The sequence below is a fragment of the Dermochelys coriacea genome, chromosome 1 (genome assembly GCF_009764565.3).
Source record: "Dermochelys coriacea isolate rDerCor1 chromosome 1, rDerCor1.pri.v4, whole genome shotgun sequence".
NCBI lineage: Eukaryota > Metazoa > Chordata > Testudines > Dermochelyidae > Dermochelys > Dermochelys coriacea.
This window is the reverse complement of record NC_050068.2, coordinates 21,853,087-21,878,814: the sequence shown is the minus strand read 5'-3', so window position 1 is coordinate 21,878,814 and position 25,728 is coordinate 21,853,087. Positions and strand designations below refer to the sequence as shown.

The following is a 25,728-nucleotide window of genomic DNA, read 5'->3' as shown; positions in this document are numbered from 1 at the left end:
ATACTTTTTTAAAAAAAATACAAGTACCCTAAAATTCTGGGGAGGGTTAATTACTCTTATAATCTTTAAGGCTGGTACTGCTTCATTATCTTTTGTTTGAATATGTTTGCAGTTAATTTTTTTTATAATAGGAATCTACAGGATGTATAGTTATGTTTGTTTTACTGACTGTATGAATTTGTTTCCTTTATAAGAAAATAGTTTAAACACTATTGCATTTAACACATTAAAACTAAAAATGTAATAAAAATTGCTTCTCTTTTTTTCAATAAAAACAAGGAAGGGAAGTTAGCATGACTCAATTATTTTTAAAATCATTTGATAATTATCTTCAATGGAATGTAACTCCATGAACGCATTTTTAATTTAAAAAAGGGAGACAAACTTAATTCTTTGAATATGAAAAAGATGGGGTGCTCCCCTAGTGCATTGTTTATTTCTAATATATAAAAATGGCGACACTGGGTCAAACCAATGGTCCATCTAATCCAGTATCCAGTCTTCCAACAGTGCTAGGTGCTTCAGAGAGAATGATGAGAACAGGCAATCACTGAGTAATCCATCCCTAGTCATCCACTCTCAGCTTCTGGCAATCAGAGGCTAGAGTCACCAAGAGCATGGGGTTGCATCCCTGACCATCTTGTCTAATAACCATTGATGGACTTATCTTCCATTAACTTATTCAATTCCTTTTTTAAGCCAGTTATACCTTTGGCCTTCACAACATTCCCTGGCAGCGAGTTCCACAGATTGACTGTGCACTGTGTGAAGAACTACTTCCTTACTTTTGTTTTAAACTTACTGCCTATTAATTTCATTGGGTGACCCCTGGTTCTTGTGTTATGTGAAGGAGTAAATAACGCTTCCCTAGTCACCTCCACAACAGTCAAGATTTCATAGATCTCTATCATATTTCCTCTGTTTCTTTTCCAGTCTTTAAATCTTTCCTTATGTGGAAGCTGTTCCATACCTTTAATCATTTTCATTGCCCTTCTCTGAAGCTTTTCCAATTCTAACATATCTTTTTTGAGATGGGCAGTATTCAAGGTCTGGGTGTACCAATGATTTATGTAGAGGCATTATGATATTTTTATCTTATTATTTCTCTCTTTCCTAATGGCTTCTAACACTGTTAGCTTTTTTGACTGCCACTGAACATTTAGCAGATGTTTTCAGAGAACTAACCACTATGTCTCCAAGATCTCTTTTTTGAGTGGTAATAGCTAATTTAGATCCCGTCATTTTGTAGATACAATTGGGATTATATTTTCCAATGGACATTACTTTGCAATTACTTTCCAATGAGTATTACTGGTGCAGAGGAGATGCCCTGGAGTAGGGGGAGGATTGGAGGTCTAGCCCACCACACACTCACCCCGCAGTGGCAGCTCCTGTCCCACAGGGCTAGGCCTGGCTCCCCACTCTGGAAATCGAGACCTGGCATAGGGGGTTGCAGTGCCGCTCAGGTTTGGCCCAATCACTCCTCCATCATGTGCTGCTGAGACCCCATGTGCCAGCTCACAATGCCACAAACTGCAATTTGGCCCATCCAGCGTTCCATCATGACAAAGGGGCAGCTGGACCAAAACTGAGTGGTGCTGCAACCACATGCACCAAGTCGCACTACCCGGACTGGAGAGCTGGGCCCAGCTCTGAGATAACAGCCACCACTGTGGGGTGTGTGTGAGGCGGGTTCACTCTTCAACCATCCCCCCAACCCACTACCCTGCAGCCTCCCTTCCACACAGGGTCCATAACCCATCTAGAATATTCCCACAATCCAACTGTTGGGAAAACAGTGGTTTCAGCACCCTTTAGTGTTTAGGTCTGTAGATCATCAAGATATTCATGTGGGTTCTTTTTTCCCCCTCTGGACTCGGATTTCATGCAGGCATTCAAAACACTGATTCTAGGTTTTGTCTTCTCTATTTGAGGATGCATAAGCATATAACAGCTATTCCACCCTCCAGGTTTGTCCATTCTGAGTGAAGGTATGAGATGTATAGAATAACCCGGGGGGATAATGTAAGCCAATTTGAGGGCTGTGGTGACAGGTTTCAGTGACACAGACCAAGTCAGGAGATAAGATTGTGGATGATAAAGGGTTCATGTACCACTTTACACTGTTCAACTTGAGTCTGACGTCTTGGTGTTTGTGATAGCCTTGTATGAGATATACGGTTGATTGCACTAAATTAGTTTGTCTAGACATGTGTTTTCTAGGTGTTGCTTTCTCCTTAATTCTTTTACAACTTCAGTACAGTTTTCAGTACTTAGTCAACATCTACATACCTGCATAGTACAGTTCAGCCTTCTTTTGCTGGCACTTCACAATCAGCATGCATGTTACAAATCATCATATCCCAATCAAGTTTCACTAGAGCACTAAGTGGCAACTTCTCAGTATGAATATCAATTTCACACTTTATCTGCAGTCATTTCAACTGTAAAACCATTTTTTAAAATGTAGCAATATTTTTACAAAGTGAAAAGTATAGTTTTTCTCTACTACCCTCATGTTCAGATGGCTAAATCACTTTTACTTATATATTTTAGTCTACAGAGTTAGTTTCCAAACACTGTGAGGGAAAAAAAGGGGTTTAGAATGGAAACATTATGCAACCTTAACTATAATGGCAGTAACTGCACCTGCTCCACCACCACGTGCAAGACTTTGGGGACTGAACTGTTGGACCTAAATTTTGCAGCGCTCTGATGTCAGAGACTGGAAATTCTAGAAACCTGGATGTTCAACGCCTCTGAAAACAAAGACACTTACTTACGAGCCTAAATATGGGATCTAAGTGTAGGCACCCAGGTTTGGCCCTAGTGTCTCACCCTTTCCCAAGGTATAACCTCAAAAGCCTTATTGTGAGAGAGTGTTTCGAGGTGCATCTCAAGGCTCACTGTAATCATAGGGAGCAGCAGGAGAAAGAGGCTCTGGGGAGGCTAGGGCAAAGCATATGGTGCAGTAAGGAAGCTCTTTCCTTCCTCTAATATCTGTTGACCCTCAAGCCTCCTGCCAGCCACATTTCCCCTTACTTCAAGTAAAAGTTAAACAGTTCCAGTCCTTCAAGACATTAAGAAGTTTACAGGATGTGAGACATACTCCTACACAATAATCTCTGCAGAAGAGGAATTCTGATCCCAAGGACCTATGGAAAGTCACAGGAGTAGTACTCCCTTTCTACAGATCACAGGAAATCTGAAGAATAGGGACTACTCTCTACAAGATGGCAAGCGAGGACAGTGGTTAGCACTGGTCACCAATGGAGCAAGGGTTTATTCCACCCAGGTTCTTAAATTCTACTTGATTGGAAGCTCCTTCTCGTGGGTTTCCTCAGATTTGCAATAGGACTCCCAGTAGGACCATTATTTTAAAAACCAAACAAAATTCACAACAAAACTTCGTTTCAAGCTATTTTCAGACCTAGGAAGATAACATGGCTGACTACACATGCAACAGTATACTGTATACAGATGCATGTTGTACTTCTTGAAAACTGAAAAACCTAAATCTTTCTTGTTTTTTAAAAAAAGTAGCTGCTTCTTTTTCTGTTGAGATTCCACTTCAAATTTCATGTAAAATATTCTGTAAACCCTTCATTGAAAATGCCTTCTTATTGAACTTGATACATGTAAATTTACAAATACAACAGCTAATAAAAACCAGAGGCATGAAATGATAATGCTAAAGGTTATAAACTATATGTAGATATGCATTAAAATAGTGTAGTGCAAGTCTGCATCCTCTTAGATTACACAATCAGATCATGTTTTGATGTCTTTGTGTGATGAGGTACCCAAACCCCACACTGAGCAATAAACTAGTCGGGGCTCAATCAGCTCTCCCCACCACACCTGTGAGGGATGACAGACTTGGAAGAAGAGCTTAAAAGGGGAGAACACAGTACAGTGGGTGGCAGACCAGACCGGACAGCAGACCCCCATTCTCAACTCCTGAGAAAGGGGGCTGGCTGAAGGCAAGAGCTTCTCAGAATACCAATGCCTGATGGCCACTCCCCAGCAAGAAGGGAGGGCCCAATCCTGATCTACTTTTATGGTATGTCTATACTTAAACCACTACAGCAGCACTGCTGGTGGTGCAGGTGGCATAGTTGGATTTCTCACACCCCTGAGATATAGCTATAGATATAGTGATTCAAGTTCCCAGTGTAGACCAGCCCTTAGCAGCGCTACTCTTTTGCATTAGCCTGTGAGTCTACTGGGACCACAGCCAACCAGAAGCCCTCTGAAAAACAGATCTTACCACACCCGTGGGACAAATCATTTGTACTAATTTGTTTTTGCAGAAAATGCAGACTGTCCAGGGGCTCAGCCAGAAGGCTGAGCCTCTGACGACATGGTTGACGTGATGAAACACCTAGATGCCACAGACCAGAGGTCAAGTGAGTGCAAAGGGCCTTGTGACACTTATTTAGAATTAAAATAGAAATAAAGTGTTAGATTTGGATGACAGACTGTCTGCAAGGAATTCATATCACTCAATTAGAACAGAAAAAATAAACAAGCATTTCATTAGGACAGATTCTGGCAAAGATAAAGTAACATCATTAACATGTACGCTTTGCAAGCTATCTGAGAAAGTCAAAGTAATTCTTCAGACACACCTCCTACCATTAAAATATCAAATTTGCCTCTAGTACTAATTGAAAATGTAGAAATAATGTCTTTACATGCTAAGAATGAGATTAAAATTTTACTTTTAAGATGCTTACTTAAAAAATATATGCATTTTTTATTATTTAAGTATAATGCTCAAGTGCAGGCCAATTTAAATTAACAACAAACTACATACCAAATATTAAACCCTTATGATCCCATGGTATATAAAATAAATGTAATTAAACAAATCTGACTTAGTTTTGCAACTATTCCCAAGGCAATTTTTTTCTATCGCTAACTGAACCTTAGATCAACAGAATAAAGTGTGTCACACAGCCATAGTGATCAGCTAGCAATACAGTAGTTTATAGATAAAACAGGCTGTACTACTTACACTGATCAATACGTAAACAAAAGCACAAGCCTTTTGTTAAAGTTAGTGGCTTAGTATAAAGATTACTGAAAGAAGGTATATACTTTGAAAAAGATAAAAGTAACAGAGGCTTATAAACATAAGACACACTATTCATGATTTTCATACCCTTATCATCAAGTAAGGACAGATTCTGATATGATATATGCCATCATGTGCTAGCAATGCCCCTCAGCCATGTATATTGGTCAAACTGGACAGTCTCTACGTAAAAAAATAAATGGACACAAATCAGACGTCAAGAATTATAACATTCAAAAACCAGTCGGAGAACACTTCAATTTCTCCAGTCACACGATTACAGACCTGAGAGTGGACAACAAAAAAACTTCAAAAACAGACTCCAATGAGAGACTGCTGAATTGGAATTAATTTGCAAACTGGATACAATTAACTTAGGCTTGAATAGAGACTGGGAGTGGATGGGTCATTACATAAAGTAAAACTATTTCCCCATGTTATTTCTCCCCCCACCCTACCCCACCCCCCACTGTTCCTCAGACGTTCTTGTTAACTGCTGGAAATGGCCCACCTTGATTATACCACAAAAGGTTTTCCTCCTTTCCCCCCTCCTTCCTGCTGGTAAAAGCTCATCTTAAGTGATCACTCTCCTTACAGTGTGTATGATAAAACCCATTATTTCATGTTCTCTCTGTGTGTATATAAATCTCCCTTCTGTATTTTCCACCGAATGCATGCGATGAAGTGAGCTGTAGCTCACGAAAGCTTATGCTCAAATAAATTTGTTAGTCTCTAAGGTGCCACAAGTACTCCTTTTCTTTTTTGCGAATACAGACTAACATGGCTGCTACTCTGAAACCATCAAGTAAGAGGATATTATCTAATGAACAGACATTGCACGTGGGAGAAGAATAAAACAAAAATACAGAAGCTACCAATTATCAAATACAAAAAATATGAGCCAATTAGATTTAGTCACAGACAGTTACATCTCCCTCTAAAACAACATAAAGGTTCAAAGATTTTAGACATATGTTAATATGTCAAAAGACTCCTTTCTCTGGGATTTGAACATTAACCTAAAAATTCTCAAGACCTTTATAAAAAGTGCCTCTGATCAAAAGTTACATGAACTAACAAACAATGTATAAAGCACAAAATGGCTTCTACAGTTTTTCATTCAGAGCACATTTTGACTGTCAGCTACTTTTACAAATGCAGTATTTGGTTTACATCTTGCCAGTATCACAATGTCTCTTTATGACCTCCAAATCACATCCCTTTCCTTTGACCGGGGCTCCTTCATAATCCCAGTATAACTTCAATGACAGCTGCAGTGCATAAGGCATTTTGAAGACTAATCATGATACTTTTCTGTCACTTATTAGATGCATTAACCAGTGTGTTTGTTTGCATCAATACTATCTGCTACATTATTTACTGTAAACTTTTCCATAGTGACCTTTCATTCTATAAACCAGATATAGAAGCTATAAGAAAACCAAGCTAAAGCAACTGTATTAAACCTGAAGTAAATAGTCAAAGAAGCTCAGTGTTGACACTTCTTAGCTGATCTTCATAAAGCAACATTGCTTCTCTGCTTACTCATTCCTTCCTTCATTCTAATTATATAGCTTGCATAATCGCTAGTCATATCACTCCCCCTTTGCCTATTCTGTGTCTCAAGAAATCTTGACCCCATAAGGAAACATTTTTCCCAGTGAAATTAATGAAGATGATTTCCTCAGTTTTACTTCTAAGAACACTGGAAATATATGAAGGCAATCTGACCAAATTTTTATTTCAGGGCATCACATAGCCAAAGCACGTGCAACCTTCACATCACTGGCCCAGAAAATTATAAAAGTGAACAAATTTGGGTGGGAATTTAGTAGAATATTGAAGTGCAGTGTTATCACAAATGCAGAGAATTCAAGAGAGTTAAACTTACTGTATTCTCCATTAATTTATTTAAAATTGTTCAAGTAAGAAAGAAATCAGAATTCTTTCCCTTCAAATAGTGTGTGAGTGGTAGCTTCCTTATTCATTTCTAAATTATTTATAAAGATAGAGTATCTCTGTAGAATAAAAAAAAAAGTTAAAACACGTAAACTCTTCTTGGCAGACAAACTTTTGGGGTTTTGTTTGTATAGAGCCTAGCTCCAAGGTGCTACTTCAATATTAATACTTATTTAACTCAGTACTTCCCAACAATCTACAGTTACGGGCAGAAAGTTACAAATGTCACTTAACATATTTGAATCAGATATATGAAGCACTCCTCAGTAAGTTTTAGGAACAGAAAATGCCAAAGGACTGAATGCAACTATATTTTTTGTTTAACAATTTTTTTTTTTAAAAACTCCCAGACAAAAACTGCTATTCAGCCTTGGAAATCTGACTTTCCCCTCCTCTTATGTCTGGCTATGCAGCACATGCACTAATTTGAATTCAATATATGAGAAAAGCAAACCTCAGAGTAAAGAACTTTAGAGTTCCAAATATCAGAAGAGTAGAGAACTAGTCTTCAATTTTATATTTGTTTCACAATGTGCAATACCAATACCAGAAAACATGATATAGAATGTTTTGTTTATTTTTATTGTTTTGCTTCATTTGGTATTCAGATGTGTTTTAATTTAAGCTCCCTTTGGCAAATACAGAGCAGGGATGTTGCAGTAAGGGAAAAATTAGAAGTACATGTATATTCCTTTACTCAATTATATTTTGGAAATGTGTATTAATTTGTGAGAGAGGCGTGATTCTGACTTAAATAAAAAGCTAAATTTAAAAGATGAAGCAGTAGGCTCCCAAGAGGGTGAGTACTGTATAAAAGATTGTAAAGTACACTGTTAAACAAAACAGAAAGACAAATATAGATAATGGCCAGGACCAAATTAAGGCAATCTAAGGCCCTAGGCTCAACACATAACGGGGCTTCAGGGAGCATGATAATGTAAGACTTTGCAAATGAAGTTGAAAAGCTTGCATTTGAAGTACTAAAAGAGAAGAAGTCAGAGAGGCACATCAAGAGTGGTATGGTCAAAGAGGCAGAGCGGGTTTAAGTATCCTGAAGCTGAAACAGATGGGAATTGAGGTATAAAGAAATTAAGGAGACTAGTTTTAGCTCCAGAGTAAAGTTTTTGAAAACACATGAACTCATTGGGACATGGGGACTTTTCAAAGTTTAACCTAAGTGTCATGGCCAGAATCACACAGGAAGCCTGTGATAAAGTCAAGAACTGAACCAGTATCCCCCGAGTCCCCGTCCAGAGCTTTAACCTAAAGGCCATTCTTCCTCTTGATCATGAGTCTTAAACAAGCAAGGAAACTTCAAATCCTCTTACAAGTCAAATTGTAAGTCATAATGTAACCCACTTCAATTCTGACGTATTACCTTTTTTGATAAAAGTCATCCTCTACTACAATATCAATAAAGTAACTTGTATTGTCAACACTAACCCAGCCCAACCCTGGTTTGCTTAAGAACAGAGGTGGTAAAAAAAAATTCTGACAGAACAGTTTTCCCTGTCAGACAATGCTTATAAGAAATGTTCTGTGGGAATGAGTCTATTCTGTAAAATTTTCAATGGAAGCCAAGCAGACAGGCCATCCACCTAACCAGTTCCTTTACCCTTCTCTTTAATAAGCTAAATAGACCATCTTAAGAAGCTCAATCACTAAAAGGCAAGTTTTCTATTCCTTTAATCATTCTCATGGCTCTTCTCTGAACCCTCTCCAATTTTTCAATATCCTTCTTCAATTGTGGACACCAGAACTGTACATACTATTCCATCAGCAGTTGCACAATTGCCAAATACAGAGATAATATAATCACTAGGGCAGTGTCATAATTGGAACTCAAGTTCAGCTGATTATCCAGCACCACTCCAAACCTATTTCAGAGTCACTGATTCTCAGGATAGAGCCCACCATCCTGTAAATATGGCCTATGTTCTTTGTTCTTAGATGTATACATTTACATGTGGTCATATCAAAACTCATACTGTTTGCTTGCACCCAGTTTAACAACCAATCCAGATCGCTCTGAATCAGTGACCTGTCCTCTTAATTATTTACCACTCCCCCAATTTTTGTATGACAATTTTTCTTTTTGTCCATGTCACAAATGCATACAGCCAAAAACAGAATCTTGTGGGACCTCACTAGACAGAACTACCCCAACTTGATAATTCCCCATTTACAATTATATTTCGAGACATATCAATTAGCCAGTTTTTAATCAGTTTAATGTGTGCCACATTAATTTCATACCATTCTAGTTTTTAATCAAAATGGCACGCAGTATCAAGTCACATGCCTTAATGCCTTATATTAAGAAGTCTTAATATATTATATCAACACTATTACCATTATCAACCTAACTTGTAATCTTGTCAAAAAAAGACAGTTTCACAGGGCCATTTTCCATAAACCCATGTTAATTTGCATTAATTACATTACTGTATTTTAATTCTTGATTAATCAAGTTCTGTATCAGCCACTCCATTATCTTGCCCAGCATCCATGTCAGACTGGCAGACTTATAATTATCCATGTCATTCTGTTTACCCTTTTTAAATATTGGCAAAATAGTAACTTTCTTCTGTCTTCCGGAACCTCCCCAATGCTCCAAGACTCAGTGAAAATTAGCATTAACAGTATAGTAAGCTCCTCAGCCAGCTCTTTTAAAAAACTCTTGGATGTAAGTTATCCAGGCCTGCTGATTTTAAAATGTATAACTTTAGAAGCTGCTGTTTAACATCCTCTTGAGATACTAGTAGAATGGAAAGAGTGTTAACATGTGATGAGACTACATCTACCACAGTCTCCCTTCAGGTATGTGCACACCTCTCATTGATGTTAATGGGACTCAAAGGAGACTATGGCCTTGAATTACTTGGACAAGTTAAAGGAGTTGGGCAAAATTTTAGTTTTTGTATCTTTATAGATGGGCATAGCTTTTATTTAAAACAATGAACAGTAGTGTGCATTTACCAACACTATGTGCATGCTGGAGATTCCTGCTTCTGAATTTAAAGGGTAAGTGGTAATATTAAATATATGAATTCATAAAATCATTAACAATATAATATGCACATTTGTTTGACATAATACAAAAGAAATCTTGTTTTATAACACCCTTGCTAAAAACTACATGTCATCTCAACTTGGGTGAGTATTTCATCTAATATGGGTAAGTGAAATACCCCCCTCCCTCAATTATCAAATTAAAAAAAATGGTTACCTACCTTTTGTAACTGCTGTTCTTCAAGATGTGATTCTCAGGTAGATTCCATGTTAGGAATCTGAGCTCCTGTGGCAGGCAGTCCCTAAATTTAGCCGTGAAGTCGCAGATGTTACATCTCCCCAGCAATGCCTGTTGGTTGGAGATTCTGAGTTGGAGACTGGCCGTGGAATAAATTTTTCTTCCAAACAAGTCCAATTTCCTCGCATCCTTGTTTTTAGGCAGGGCGCTCACCTGGCCCTGCCTGTCCCGCTCATTGGTGACAAAAACCACAAGAGACCCGGGGTGGTGCAGTTGAATACAAGTACTCATAGCCCTTGGCCGGGACTTAATATTTCTTTTCTGCTCTTTTTGCGGTTGGGGACAGAGAGGATGGGGTCTGCCAAAGGGCCTAAATCACTTCCAGCACTCCTTCATATATTGGAAGCACTACCTTAGAGGGTGCCATGGCCACCAAAATATCAAAGAGGCTATCTGAGGCTGAGTAAGCTCCTCCACCTCTCGTCACAAGTAGGAGGCCATCCTTTTCAGAAGGTCCTGATGGGCTCGAAAGTCATCTGGTGGGAGTGGGTGAGAGGGACCGGTGACTGCCTTTTCCGGGGATGATGAGGAAGACAGCAACACTGAGTGGGGGAGCTGGAGCCCCCTCTTCCACCAGAGAAGCTGCCCCCAAGAGGATGTCTGTATCTCGGTATCAGCAACAGAGCTCGAGTCTAGTTTCTGCATCAGAGAAAGCAGCGCCATGAAGCAGCTGTAGATTACTACTGGAAGTAAAATCCTGGCATCGTAGGAAGCCTCCATGGATTCCAGTATGGCCAATGTAGCGGCCATTGACCTTGCAGCCAGATGCCCATCACAGAGATGGTACCGCAGTTCGACTAGTTCCTCCGAGACTGGAATTCAAAATCCCCTTCTGACTCCAAGGTGGACTCCTCTCTAGGGGACCATGGGGGAGCTGTCTGTGCCTCTCGCTGCCGGCTATGACGTGGTGCCAAGTGGTGTTGAGGGGAAGGTGACCAATGATGGGGGTCCTGAGATCAGTGCCAAGCTGGAGACCGGTGTTGAAAGGGTGGGGAGTGCCACAGAGATGGAGATCGAGGTGTCAGATATCAGCGACGAGGAGTCGGTGAGTTGCACCATAGTGTCGGTGACCAGTGCCGGGAGGAGGACAGCTGGTGCCAGGGAGACAGACTGACGCCGTGAGGTTGGTGATCCACGTCGTGGAGCCAGAGACCGGGAATGTGGAACCGGGGATTGGGGTCGAAGACTACTACTTCCATATTTCTATCTTCTGTGGCCACAGGAGATTCCTCCATTTTGTGGTGGGGCACCGCAGACATGGTGCTGGGGACTGGGGTCATGGATCGGTGCTGGGACTCCGGAGAATGGTGTCGACCAAGCAACCATTGAGGCAGGCCCACAGAGGGCTTCCCTTTGGCAGGGGGAGCCTTCACTGGCTCCACTGTTGGACGGAGGTCCTGTGGCGTGGGCAGCACCAGTAGGGCCAACAGGTCCCTGGCCGCTTGAAACACCTCTGGCATCGAGGGCACTATGAGGTGTAGGGGACCCGTGCCGCTACCTGGAGTCAGGGGTGGTTCCTATATTGGGGTCGGAGCCCTAGCTGGAGAGGCTGGACCTTGCATCCCCAACAGAGGCAGATGACCTGACACGGGTGTTTTGCCTGCCGCCCTTTTACATCCTTCTTCAAGGCAGAGGAGCACCAACCTTCAGTGCACTGCTTCCTGTGGCACTTCCATGGCACTGGTATTGGTGAGCATTCAGTGGGGCACTCTGCATGAGGTCGAGGTATTCAGCACCAAGTCGGAGCGGGAGGGTACCAAGGCTGATCTGAGTGCCGCCTCCATCAGTAGGGCTTTCAGATGAATGTGTCTGTCTTTTTGAGTGCGTAGTTTGAAGCCCTTACAAATTTTGCATCTCTCTTTAATGTGCATTTCCCCCAGACACTTCAGACAACTTGTGTGGGAGTCACCACTAGCATGGATTTGTAGCAAACAGCACATGGTTTGAATCCCAGGGACCCGAGCGTATACAACTATATACAAAAGCTATGAAAAGGAAAACCACTGGGAGCACTTGCAAATCACGAGAGAAAGGCATCCAGCGACCTGCTGGGTGGTAAGGAGGAACTGAGAGGGTGCAGGACTGACGGCACCTCAGATACCGGCACATGAGCCTGGAGTTCCAGAGCCAACCCTACACATACCACTATGGGAAAAATCTCCAGCTGCCATAAACGTGGGCGCACACACACTGAACATGGAATCAACATGAGCAAGCACTCGAATAAGAACAGACATGAAAGAAGATTTTGTACAGGGCTAGTACATTTTCATGAGTTTTGCAAGACTTGTAATATTCATCCAAATAAAAATCATTAAAACCTTACCTAAGTAAGCAAAGTCAGAACACCCTCATTTAGTTCATTTTCTGTGACAAATCTATACAATTAAGTGTCAAATACTTTCCTTACTTACAAGAATATTTTCCTTTTACCTGTCAGAATATGTAACATAAAAAACACACCTGCAATTTTCCAAGGTCCCTGCCAATTACTCATAAAAAGTTAAAGCAACAAATACATAGAATAGATATAGAAATAGGTCCACTAATCACAGAATCATAGAATAATAGGGTTGGAAGAGACCTCAGGAGGTCATCTAGTCCAATCCCCTGCTCAGAGCAGGACCAACACCAACTAAATCAGGGGTCTCAAACTTGAATCACCAGGAGGACCACATGAGGACTCATATGTTGGCCCAAGGGCCGCATCACTCCCTTCTCGCCGCTGTCACTACCCCCCCACTCCACCCCCGCAGCAAGGGGCTCAGGGTAGAGGGTTGGGGTGCAGGAGGGAGTGCAGCGTGCAGCAGGGGGTTGAGGTGTAGCAGAGGGGTCAGAGCAGGGAGTTGGGGTGCAGGAGGGGTTCAGGTTCCGGCCCAGTACCACTTACCTTGCACGGCTCCAGGGTGGCAGGGGCGAGCACCGGGCCCAGGGTAGGCTCCCTGCCTGCCCCAGCCTGACCCCGCGCCGGGAAGTGGCGGGCACTGCTTCCCTGTGGCCCCAGGGGGAGGGCGAGCAGAGAACTCCCTGAGCTGTTCTTGCCTGTGAGTACCACCCCCGAAGCTCCCATTGGCCATGCTTCCCCACACCAGCACCATGGGGTTGGCAAATCCACAGGCTGGATCCAAAGCCCTGAGGGGCCGGAACCGGCCCGGGGCCGTAGTTTGCCCACCCCTGGCCTGGAGGTAGGCTGGGGACGCAGCGCGCTGGGGAGGGGACGCGGGGGGGCTCCGGGGAGCTTGGCCCGAATGCGGCCTATGGGCCGCGTGTTTGAGACCCCTGAACTAAATCATCCCAGCCAAGGCTTTGTCAAGCCAGGCCTTACAAACCTCTAAGGATGGAGATTCCACCACCTCCCTACGTAACCCATTCCAAGTGCTTCACCTAGCGAAACAGTGTTTCCTAATATCCAGCCTAGACCTCCCCCACTGCAATTTGAGACCATTGCTCCTTGTTCGGTCATATGCCAGTCACTGAGAACACAGAGCTCCATCCTCTTTGGAACCCCCCTTCAGGTAGGTGAAGGCTGCTATCAAATCCCCCTCACTCACCCGTCTCTTCTGCAAACTAAATAACCCCAGTTCCCTCAGCCTCTCCTCCTAAGTCACGTGCCCCTAATCATTTTCATTGCCCTCTGCCCTCTCTCCAATTTGTCCACATCCCTTCTGTAGTACTCTTCCTCAGGTCAGAAGAGCTTTGCATGGCTTGAAAGCTTGTCTCTCTCACAAACAAAAGTTGGCCCAATAAAAGACATTACCTCACCAACCTTATCTCTCCAGGTTCTGATATGACAGTTTTCACAGGTGAGATAACTGTACTAATATATTACAAGAATACTAATTAAGATATATACACACACACACACTCATATATATGTATATACACACATACACACACACACACACACACCATTATATGGATCTTGATCTACAGAAAAAGAGAAACAGTAAAATATTGTACATCAATTGGAGTTTGTTTGCAATTATTAATCAACTCAAAAGCTCTATCTGATTGCTTTAGTTGCTACATAGCTGTTTACCATGTCCACTACCATGCCAATTTCTCATTACCCTACAAACCTACAGTCAAAGCAAGCTTGTGATAGTTTAAAAAAACGTGTTTCATTTAAGTGAGTATAAAGTATCTTGCTGGTCCATATAAAACTACTTTCTCTTTTCCTGCCTTTTTCTAAGGTTTATATAAGGTACAAGAGTCTGGCCTAGCATACAAAAACACCACCACTCAACATCAGCAGTCTGATTTACAAGCAATTTGTTCCTGAATTCAGAGCCTGACAGGGATGCTGTGCAAGCAAATGCCTATGAGGAACCTAAAATAGGGTATCCACTTGGGAAGAGATTAAGTGATTAAGTTTTGTGCTCTTGCCAGCTGCTAACTAAAATTTAAAGGGCCAGCAACATGATTGTAAACTAAACACAAAGCAAACAGCTTCTTTGTTTCCCTATTTTCATCAACAGACTTTCTTTTTTAAACCTAATAAGGAGATAGTTGTAGCTGCCAAAAAGTGTCACCAAAAGTTTGATTTTCCAGACATTTATAAAAGTTAAATGTAAAATATATGGCTTTTTTCTGTGATAAAGAGTTTACAAATGAATATACCTACAATTGGAAAGACATATTTCAGTGTATTACTTGAATTACATTTGTCAGAAGTATGAGCTTCTAACAAAAATATTTGGCATTAAAATATCAACTATGTTTTCATAGACTATGAACTCCGACTACCTTTCTGATACTGTTTATCAACTTTGAATTTTTTTTAATTAATACTACAAGAAGAAAGCAACTGATAATAAACATTAATGCTTCAGTGCACTAGTATGAAGTGTGAGAAAATCTTAATTTGCCATCGAGTCTTACTGTGCCATTTGCCTCATTTTACTAATTTATTTATTTTTAATTTGCAAATTTTTCCAACTTCCTCCACTTTTGCACTAAATCCTAAATTATTTGGGAGTGTGATCAGTGTCTGTCCTTGGTTCATATATATTTGGAGAGCTAGAAGCAATTCACAAATATACTACCATCCAGATTTTGACACTTAAAACATTAAGTACTTTTCTGAGTTCGACCTTACATTGAAAAAAATAAAAAAAAAATAAAACACTGTGCCAGGCATGTAGTAAAAATTAAGTTGGCATTTGTCCCTGGCACAACTGCAGAAAATCTACTTGCTTATATCATGGAATGAAACACTGAAGCCAGCAGGAGTGCTGGAATCTAAGCAGCTAGCTTAAGCAAAACCTTGCCAAAGTGAACCCACCCTCTGGGAAGTAACTCCAGAAGGGGAAATATCGGGCAGTCAGATTCCAAGACTTACCAGAAAAGTAACTCACTTATGAAACAAAAGTAAAATACAATCAGACAGTAATGTTACCATTTAATATCGTTTCCCCTCCACATTAAATGCCACTCTTAAAAATGTACTCTCCTTTCGAAAACCTTTTGATTACATTCAAGAACTACTTTCAGATAAAGAAACATATCTTGACTACACTAAATTAGAATGAATATTATGGAAATAACGTAAGGACTGCTAAACCCTTGGGACACTGATCAAAGAGAGCTTGACCCAATTTTTCAACAGAATAATCATTAGAGGTTTGGCAAGGTACTGGGCAGGCTTACAGCCAAGGAAACACACAAAAAATACATTTCCAAGCCTGCACCACTTCTCTTCAACTCTCTGCATGTGCTTCCTGCTAAGCTTTTTCCTTTATTTGTGTACTTCTGCCAAAGCCACTAGAAGTGTTGCAATTGTCACTTCTCATTCCCCTCTCCAACTGCACCACACATACTCCCAAGCATCCATACTGGTATCTTCAAATGAAGAGAACCCATCTGGCTGCCCCTCACTACCCTGCTCTAGCTGCTCCTCGGGTACCAGGGAGCAGATTCAGCTGAGCAGGGCATGGGGGCAGCCAGAGGAAAGGACTTCACCCCCCAGGAGCAACAGGTGCTAGTTAATGGGGAGACACAATATGGTGAGAGAGATCCTTCACTCCCAAACACCTCCATACATGCTAGGAAACACAGAGTGGATGAGGAAGAAGAGAGAATGGGGATGAGATGAGGGTCAGACAGCCAGAGGATGAAATAGTGGATATGCATTTTGTAACCAGTCTCAGGTGAAAGGACCTTTTGGACTTATTGCATACAGATGTTCCATACATGCACGATAGCTGAAAGTGCTCTTCCTCCTCCCATCCCCATCTTTTGAATGTATGGTAATCTATGCTTTGGATATCCAATGCTGAAAGAGGTGCAGCGTGCTTTACCAGGGCATGATCCTGAAGGCCATCCAGAAACTGCCACTTGTTTATGCAGTGGTCTGCCTGCTTAGTGGAGCAAACCATCCAAAGTTAGTTAGGCCAATACTTGGTGTCAGCTGTCTATCAATATGAGGGACATTTCAAGGTCCTAGTCTTTACTCTTAAAGCCCTAGATAGTGCAAAGTCTGAATGACCACCTTTCACTATGCAGCCAGGCAGACAAAAGAGACAAACTCAGATTTTAAAAACTTACTGAGGCAGGACGTACTCGCAGGGTGGCCCTGGGCTGTGGAATTTGCTGCTGCCACAGTGAGACTGATAGAGCCTTGCCACTTTTGAAACACGTAGCAAGACATCCCTTTCTGCAAGCTTTTGACTAAGATAGAGAAACAGAACCAGCTGTGGATTCAAGGAAATGTATGCGCTAGTTCTGAATCCTCTCAGCACAAAAAGTTAAGAATTGTTGTTCCTCAACTGAGTGATTTACTGTCACCTTTAAATTTTACGTAATTAACATCCAGACACTACAGGGATTAGTGCCTTTGAAATAATAATTAATAATAATAATATCATTAGCAATAAAAGCATTAATACTAACTACAGAATTATCAGTAAAAGCATACAAGACATCCATTAATCTTAAAGTAGAACTTTACTTGGGGGTTTATTGACCTCAAGATTCAAACTAGTCTATTGACAGGAAAACATACCCTTTTTAGTTTGTAACTGACTAAATGTCAGCATTATTAATAAAGAAACAAAAACAAATAGCTATCTTGATTCACTTACTGTGTCTATAAGTAATAGCTGTGCCCAGTTTCACTACCAGTCCATGAACTAAACCAAAAAAAATTACACTATATATTTTTGCAGAGTCTACACTTTCCTTACTGTTGCTTCTTAATCCGCTGTGTGGGATTAATAAATATATACTATTTCAATTGAACTACTTTTTTTTTTTTTTAGCTTGGGTCCAAAGGACTTTTACAAATGGCAACAATTTGAACTTCCTCATATTAGTTAAAGCACAGGAATTGGTATAATAAAAATGTACAACATGAAATGTACCTGCTTTTCCTTTCAATGAGAATGGCCACATAGGAAGCTGGTAAAGCAGCTCCGAAGCCCGGAGTCCAAAAGTAGAATTTTCCAAGTATCCTCCTGAAAATGTAATTTCATATCTATTATATTACATGCCAAAACATCAAGAAAGTTAGTGTATGATGCATGTGTTATGCTCAACATAAGACTGTATTCATGTCCATTTTCCACCAATAGATATACATTGCACCCTTTGAATTAGTTCATATTGCACAGATACCAATAGTAATACTTTTACACTTACACAGTTCCTTTCAATGAAGATCTCCAGACACTCCATAAACATTAAGTCCCATAATACCACTTAGGTACATCAGTACTACACCCATTTCAAAGGGTTTCTATTTTAAAGCAGATAGTACCTTAGCCCACAACTGATATTTATGAAAGGTTAAAGAATTATGTAGAACTACACAAAAATTGAGACTGCTATCATCTCTTCTGCAGTCAGGATAGCCTCTTCAGGAAGATTTAGAGGTGTAGGGAATGAATGTGGGGCTATCAAATGAACCACAAGGCGGTTCAAATAAGTACACTTCACAACATGTCCTGAAGACAGATAGGGAAACTGATGCCGAGAAGTTAAGCGACTTCTCTAAGGTCACTCAATAAGTCAATGTAAGAGCTGAAAATAGAATCCAGTGGTGAAATCCTGGCTTTATTAAACTCAATAATTGCAAATCTCCCATTGACTTCTATAGGACCAGGATCTCACCCCAGGAGTCCACAACTTCAGGAATAATACAAATAAAAAAAATCTTATAAATTCAGGGCACATTAATAAACAAAATCATCCTGAAAATGGATTTATTACACAAAATAATGACTAGCTGTAAGGAATTATGTTTTGGGGCAAAGATTAAATCTGTTACTGTGGAAAAAGGGAAAAAACGTACATATTTGCTAAATGTAAATTACAGTAGCAGCCCAAATGTCTCGTCAGTTATTAAAAACTTGATTCTGAACTCTTGCATATCCAGCCTATTTGGAATGGACTGTGGAGGCAATAAACAATCTCCAAGGAATGGGGGTACTTGTGAAGTGGAAAGATTGTACACAGTGCTTTAACAAGCAATAGCAGCTGATTCAGCAGCACAATCTCATTTGAGACTCTGTCTTCATAAAACAGCACAAGTAACATGATAAATTCATATAGGGCAATAAAAAGAGATGAAATTACATATGAGAAATGGCACCACATAATAAAGAACTAGCGAAATTAGAAACACCATTTGAACCAGCTCAATTTTATCCTTGTCCTAGGAAGGGCAAAGGACTTGCCTCATTCTATCTTTGCCCTCAATATGCCACAAAAACAATGATACAAACAAGTACGACAAGTTTATGTTCAAAAGTGACAGGAGTCAGTGAATTAGCAGCGAATGATGTAATGGTAATTATACCCACTATACAGTCCCACGGCTACAGAAATATAATTTCACTGGACAATGCCAAATGCTGCACCAGCTAAAAGTTCATTATTACAGGAATCTGTTGTTTTGGCATAGTTTTGAATCATTTTACTAATACTTACATTTTCAATTTGATAATAAGATTTAAAAGACAGCAATATACATTTTACATAGTGCAACTGTCTGTAAATTCAAAAGCCGAAAGCACTTCTCCCCATGAAGAATCTAAAAATATAGATAGAAATAATGTTTTGGATTACAAGATTACTGTTGTGTTGTGTCTAGTGATTAGAACAGGGAGTTAGAAACCTAGGTTCTTTCAACCCCTGCCATTGATTCACTATGCGACCTTTCCCAAAGTTTAAGGCTTGTCTACACACAAACAAGCAATAATTTAGTTAAATGGGAAAAATCCCTATGTGAACACACTTCAATTGGTCTAAACTGGTTAACTTCCCCTGTAAGCTAAACCAATATAAGCCAAGTTTAAACCAATATAAAAGTGTCTACATAGGGGCTGGCACTAGTATAACTAAAGGTAACCAATCCAAGTGTACAGACCAGGAATAAAATTTTCTAAAGCGCTTTCATGTGACTTAAGAGTCTGAAACTGATAAGTGCCCACATTCCTTTTGAAAACTGGAGTTAGCTGCTTTTCAAAAATTTACCCAAACTGTGTCCCACAGTTATCCCATACTTAAAATACTTAAAAAGAAAAGGAGTACTTGTGGCACCTTAGAGACTAACAAATTTATTAGAGCATAAGCTTTCGTGAGCTACAGCTCACTTCATCGGATGCATTTGGTGGAAAAAACAGAGGAGAGATTTATATACACACACACAGAGAACATGAAACAATGGGTTTATCATACACACTGTAAGGAGAGTGATCACTTAAGATAAGCCATCACCAACAGCAGGGGGGGGAAGGAGGAAAACCTTTCATGGTGACAAGCAGGTAGGCTAATTCCAGCAGTTAACAAGAATATCAGAGGATAACAGTGTTCCTCTGATATTCTTGTTAACTGCTGGAATTAGCCTACCTGCTTGTCACCATGAAAGGTTTTCCTCCTTCCCCCCCCTGCTGTTGGTGATGGCTTATCTTAAGTGATCACTCTCCTTACAGTGTGTATGATAAACCCATTGTTTCATGTTCTCTGTGTGTGTGTATATAAATCTCTCCTCTGTTTTTTCCACCAAATGCATCCGATGAAGTGAGCTGTAGCTCACGAAAGCTTATGCTCTAATAAATTTGTTAGTCTCTAAGGTGCCACAAGTACTCCTTTTCTTTTTGCGAATACAGACTAACACGGCTGCTACTCTGAAACCTGTTAAAATACTTACACGCTCTTTAAACCACTTTAACATCTTTGGATGAAGGGTGCCATATAGGTACAAAGTATTAACATAATTATAATGGCAAGGTATTTATTTGAAATTCTGCTTCCCTGAAGATATCTTCTTCCAGGGGTCTCACTTCTGGTTCCTCCACCCCCTAGTGTGAGGAAGGTAGAATTCTCAAGGGTAGCAGACAGATGTCTGAGCATAAGCTAAACACCTTACTGACTGTTACCCAGTTGTGCTTAACTCAATCCTTGGAACCTTCCACTCAATTCCAAAAGAGCAGAAAGTGAAATATCCCCAGAGAAAGTCAGTCATTAAAACTAAAAATGACTGGGAATAAAAACTAGCAGCTCAGAAAAGAATTTAAAAATAGAGATGTAAAATACAATGCCACCTCAACCAGATTCTGTTCCAACCTCAAAGGGAGGTAAATGGGTGATTGATAATCCTGCAAGGTGAAAACTTCAGAGAAGCTTCCCTTGTAATTCTGCAAGTTTCAGCCTTAATTATCTCCACAATTACTTGCAATACACATTGACTAGGTCTATTGAGTAACGGTCATCTAAAGTCACTTTTCAGAGCAAAGCCACACTTTAAAGAGAAAAGGAGTACTTGTGGCACCTTAGAGACTAACAAATTTATTAGAGCATAAGCTTTCGTGAGCTACAGCTCACTTCTGAAGTGAGCTGTAGCTCACGAAAGCTTATGCTCTAATAAATTTGTTAGTCTCTAAGGTGCCACAAGTACTCCTTTTCTTTTTGCGAATACAAACTAACACGGCTGCTACTCTGAAACTTTAAAGAGAGTTTAACTTGTGTCCCTAAAAAGCCTGACAACATCCTTTGTCATGAAGTGGCACAAGGTTTGAAAGTCAGGCTCTTTCTAGTTTATACATCTACACAGATGAGTTAGGGTTTGTCTATATGGAGGAAACTGACCAGCATAACTACTTTGGTATAATATTGCTATTCTGGAGTAACTCCCCCATGTGGACACTATTTCAGAATAAAAAGTGATTTTATTCCAGAATTACTCCATTTTGTGAGCAGAGTAGCTATTCCAGAATAAAGATGCTTTTATTTCAGAACACAGTCTCCTCATGGGGAGCTATTAAAGCATACCTATTCCAGTCAATTTCCTTGTGCAGAAAAGGATACGAGTCCACAGTGTACCCTTGTTGCCAAGAAGGCCAAAGGCATTTTGGGATGTATAAGTAGGGGCATTGCCAGCAGATCAAGGGGCGTGATCATTCCCCTCTAGTCGACATTGGTGAGACCTCATCTGGAGTACTGTGTCCAGTTTTGGGTCCCACACTACAAGAAGGATGTGAAAAAATTGGAAAGCGTCCAGCGGAGGGCAACAAAAATGATTAGGGGACTGAAACACATGACTTATGAGGAGAGGCTGAGGGAACTGGGCTTGTTTAGTCTACGGAAGAGAAGAATGAGGGGGGGATTTGATAGCTGCTTTCAACTACCTGAAATGGGGTTCCAAAGAGGATGGATCTAGACTGTTCTCAGTGGTAGCAGATGACAGAATGAGGAGTAATGGTCTCAAGTTGTAGTGGGGGAGGTTTAGGTTGGATATGAGGAAAAACTTTGTCACTGGAGGGTGGTGAAGCACTGGAATGCGTTACCTAGGGAGGTGGTGGAATCTCCTTCCTTTGAAGTTTTTAAGGTCAGGCTTGACAAAGCCCTGGCTGGGATGATTTAGTTGGGGACTGGTCCTGCTTTGAGCGGGGGTTGGAATAGATGACTTCCTGAGGTCCCTTCCAACCCCGATATTCTATGATTCTATGAAAAGCCCATTGTTCAAGAAGGAAGAACAATGACTGAAAGACAGAACAATCACATTCACCCAGCCAGCCAATGAGAAAGCATGAGCAGCTGTATTGGAGCTCTGCTCCCCTTCCTTTATGACCAGAGTTAAGATAATAAAGAGAAAGTTACCAAAAAAAATTCATTTATTATAATGATATTTATGTCTCCTTCAGGAACGTAGAAATTATAGGTCAATATCAATCAGCTATTACACTTAGTGCACATATAGATTCATAGATACTAAGGTCAGAAGGGACCATTCTGATCATCTAGTCCAACCTCCTGCACAGTGCAGGCCACAGAATCTCACCCACCCACTCCTACGAAAAACCTAACCTATGTCTTAGCTATTGAAGTCCTCAAATTGTGGTTTTAAAGACTTCAAGGAGCAGAGAAGCCTCCCTCAAGTGACCCGTGCCCCATGCTACAGAGGAAGGCGAAAAACATCCAGGGCCTCTCCAATCTGCCCTGGAGGGAAATTCCTTCCCAACCCCAAATATGGTAATCAGCTAAACCCTGAACATATGGGCAAGATTCACCAGCCAGATACTACAGGAAATTCTTTCCTGGGTAATTCAGATCCCATCCATCTAATATCCCATCTCAGGGGATTAGTCCTATTTACCCTGAATATTTAAAGATCAATTACTTACCAAAATCACATTATCCCATCATACCATCTCCTCCATAAACTTATCGAGTAGAATCTTAAAACCAGATAGATCTTTTGCCCCCACTGCTTCCCTTGGAAGGCTATTCCAAAACTTCACTCCTCTGATGGTTAAAAACCTTCATCTGATTTCAAGTCTAAACTTCCTGGTGGCCAGTTTATACCCATTTGTTCTTGTGTCCACATTGGTGCTGAGCTTAAACAATTCCTCTCCCTCTCCTGTATTTATCCCTCTGATATATTTATAGAGAGCAATCATATCTCCCCTCAACCTTCTTTTAGTTAGGCTAAACAAGCCAAGCTCCTTAAGTCTCCTTTCATAAGACAAGTTTTCCATTCCTCGGATCATCCTAGTAGCCCTTCTCTGTACCTGCTCCAGTTTGAATTCATCCTTTTTAAACACGGGAGACCAGAACTGCACACAGTATTCTAGGTGAGGTCTCACCAGTGCCTTGTATAACGGTACTAAAACCTCCTTATCCCTACTGGAAATGCCTCTCCTGATGCATCCCAAAACCGCATTAGCTTTTTTCACAGCCATATCACATTGGCAGCTCATAGTCATCCTATGATCAAGCAATACTCCAAGGTCCTTTTCCTCTTCCATTACTTCTAATTGATGCATCCCCAGCTTATAACTAAAATTCTTGTTATTAATCCCTAAATGCATAATCTTGAACTTCTCACTATTAAATTTCATCCAATTACTATTACTCTAGTTTACGAGGTCATCCAGATCCTCCTGTATAATATCCCGATCCTTCTCTGAATTGGCAATACCTCCCAGCTTTGTATCATCGGCAAACTTTATTAGCACACTCCCACTTTTTGTGCCAAGGTCAGTAATAAAAAGATTAAATAAGATTGGTCCCAAAACCGATCCCTGAGGAACTCCACTGGTAACCCCCCTCCAACCTGACAGTTCGCCTTTCAGTAGGACCCGTTGCAGTCTCCCCTTTAACCAATTCCTTATCCACCTTTTGATGTTCATATTGATCCCCATCTTCTCCAATTTAACTAATAATTCCCCATGTGGCAAGGTATCAAATGCCTTACTGAAATCTAGGTAAATTAGATCCACTGCATTTCCTTTATCTAAAAAATCTTTTACTTTTTCAAAAAAGGAGATTAGGTTGGTTTGGCACAATCTACCTTTTGTAAAACCATGTTGTATTTTGTCCCATTTACCATTGACTTCAATGTCCTTAACTAATTTCTCCTTCAAAATTTTTTCCAGGACCTTGCATACTACAGACTTCAAACTAAATGGCCTGTAGTTACCGGGATCACTTTTTTTTCCTTTCTTTAAAATTGGAACTATATTAGCAATTCTCCAATCATTCGGTACTACTCCTGAGTTTACAGATTCATTAAAAATTCTTGAAATATAGATATTGATGAAGTACAAGAGGATGGAAAAAATTAATTCACAAAGTGGCATACTGACAAAAACAGTGGGGAAAATATACACTGAATTAGTAAAGACAGAAAACAAGATGGGAGAACCTTTCATTTGGTCATCTTCTTATTCCAATAAAGGTGCGGCTGCTTTTCAAAGAAGTCACAATAGGAAGCATATAGGAATAATTCTACAAATAAAAAGGAAAAACTGAAGATACTGTATAGCAAGTCATTCTCAAATATTTAGCATATTGTATACCAACCTTAAAATGCAAAAGAAAGCAATATACAAGCTCCCATTCGCAGTCAGAAAGGAAGTTGACTGCAAAATCTCAGGTAACAGTTTGTGCAGATAATAGTCAAGCTTTCGTTTCCTGAGAACTGCTGCAATCTGGAGGGAGAAAAAAAAAGATGCACACTTTAATTCAACTAGTTTTTTTACACTATAAAGAAAAAGAGGACTATTGCACAGGGAGACACATTCATGTAAACAATAAATCAAAGCCTCTTAATTTACTGAGATACTTTTATGAAGAATACCATAAAGATTTCCTCTGAAATTGTGCAAGAAATGCAGAGGCCATTATGACCATAAGAAGAATTTTACTATCTTGCTGAGTGGGAGAAGCCTAGCTGTTTTAAGCTGATGATAAATTTTCACAATACTTTGTATTCCAACATATGGAAATGAATACAGGTTAAAACATCCCTAAGAAGTCCAAGCATATGCCTTATGCAGACCCCCCATAAAATAGTGAAATATGTCTGTAAATTTTAACTTCAAGGAACCTATCAATTTTTTTTTTTACCTTGACGGGCAAGTCTCCTCAAAAAAATTCACTATGAAGTCAGAAATCAGAAAGAGAGTGCTTAGAATAGCCATATCATTTATACAAAGCATCTCTTATGAGTAGGTCCTCTCTTGCAAAAAAGCACACAATAAGTGTCAGCCAACAGAAGACAGACTAGATATAGACAATAAATATGCCTAGAGGTCAATTTAATTTCTGCTTGTATGTTTTATAAGAAGGGTGAGATTACTTGCAAGAAATGCATATAGCTTTTTAGATTCAGTTTATCAACTAAGACTTACAGGTATGAAAAAGCTCACATAATTGTTCTGAATTTCCATGAAGTTAGTATAGTGGTGAAGGACAAAGATATATTCACTTAGCACTTTCTATTCAGATTTCCACTATTGCCTTTCATTCTTTTCTTTACTTCTCTTCCCTCTCATCCAAGTGGACTAGGGCACCAAGTTTCCTAGTTCAAATCAGCAAGTGACCCAGGCCCCACGCTGCAGAAGGCAAAAAACCCTAGGGTCTCTGCCAGTCTGAC

General features: G+C 40.2%; 1 protein-coding gene across 2 annotated transcripts in view; it reads right to left on the bottom strand.

The window, feature by feature from the left end:
• The window catches only part of TMEM135 (transmembrane protein 135), a 368,196-nt gene that overhangs the window by 316,346 nt on the left and 26,122 nt on the right, over positions 1-25,728 (bottom strand). For both annotated transcript variants that reach the window (XM_038410624.2, XM_038410631.2), the window contains exons 2-3: positions 24,654-24,781; positions 17,711-17,803 (exon numbers count right to left, since the gene is read on the bottom strand). In XM_038410624.2, coding sequence (XP_038266552.1) covers positions 17,711-17,803; positions 24,654-24,781 — 221 coding nt within the window. The remainder of the gene's footprint in view (positions 1-17,710; positions 17,804-24,653; positions 24,782-25,728) is intronic.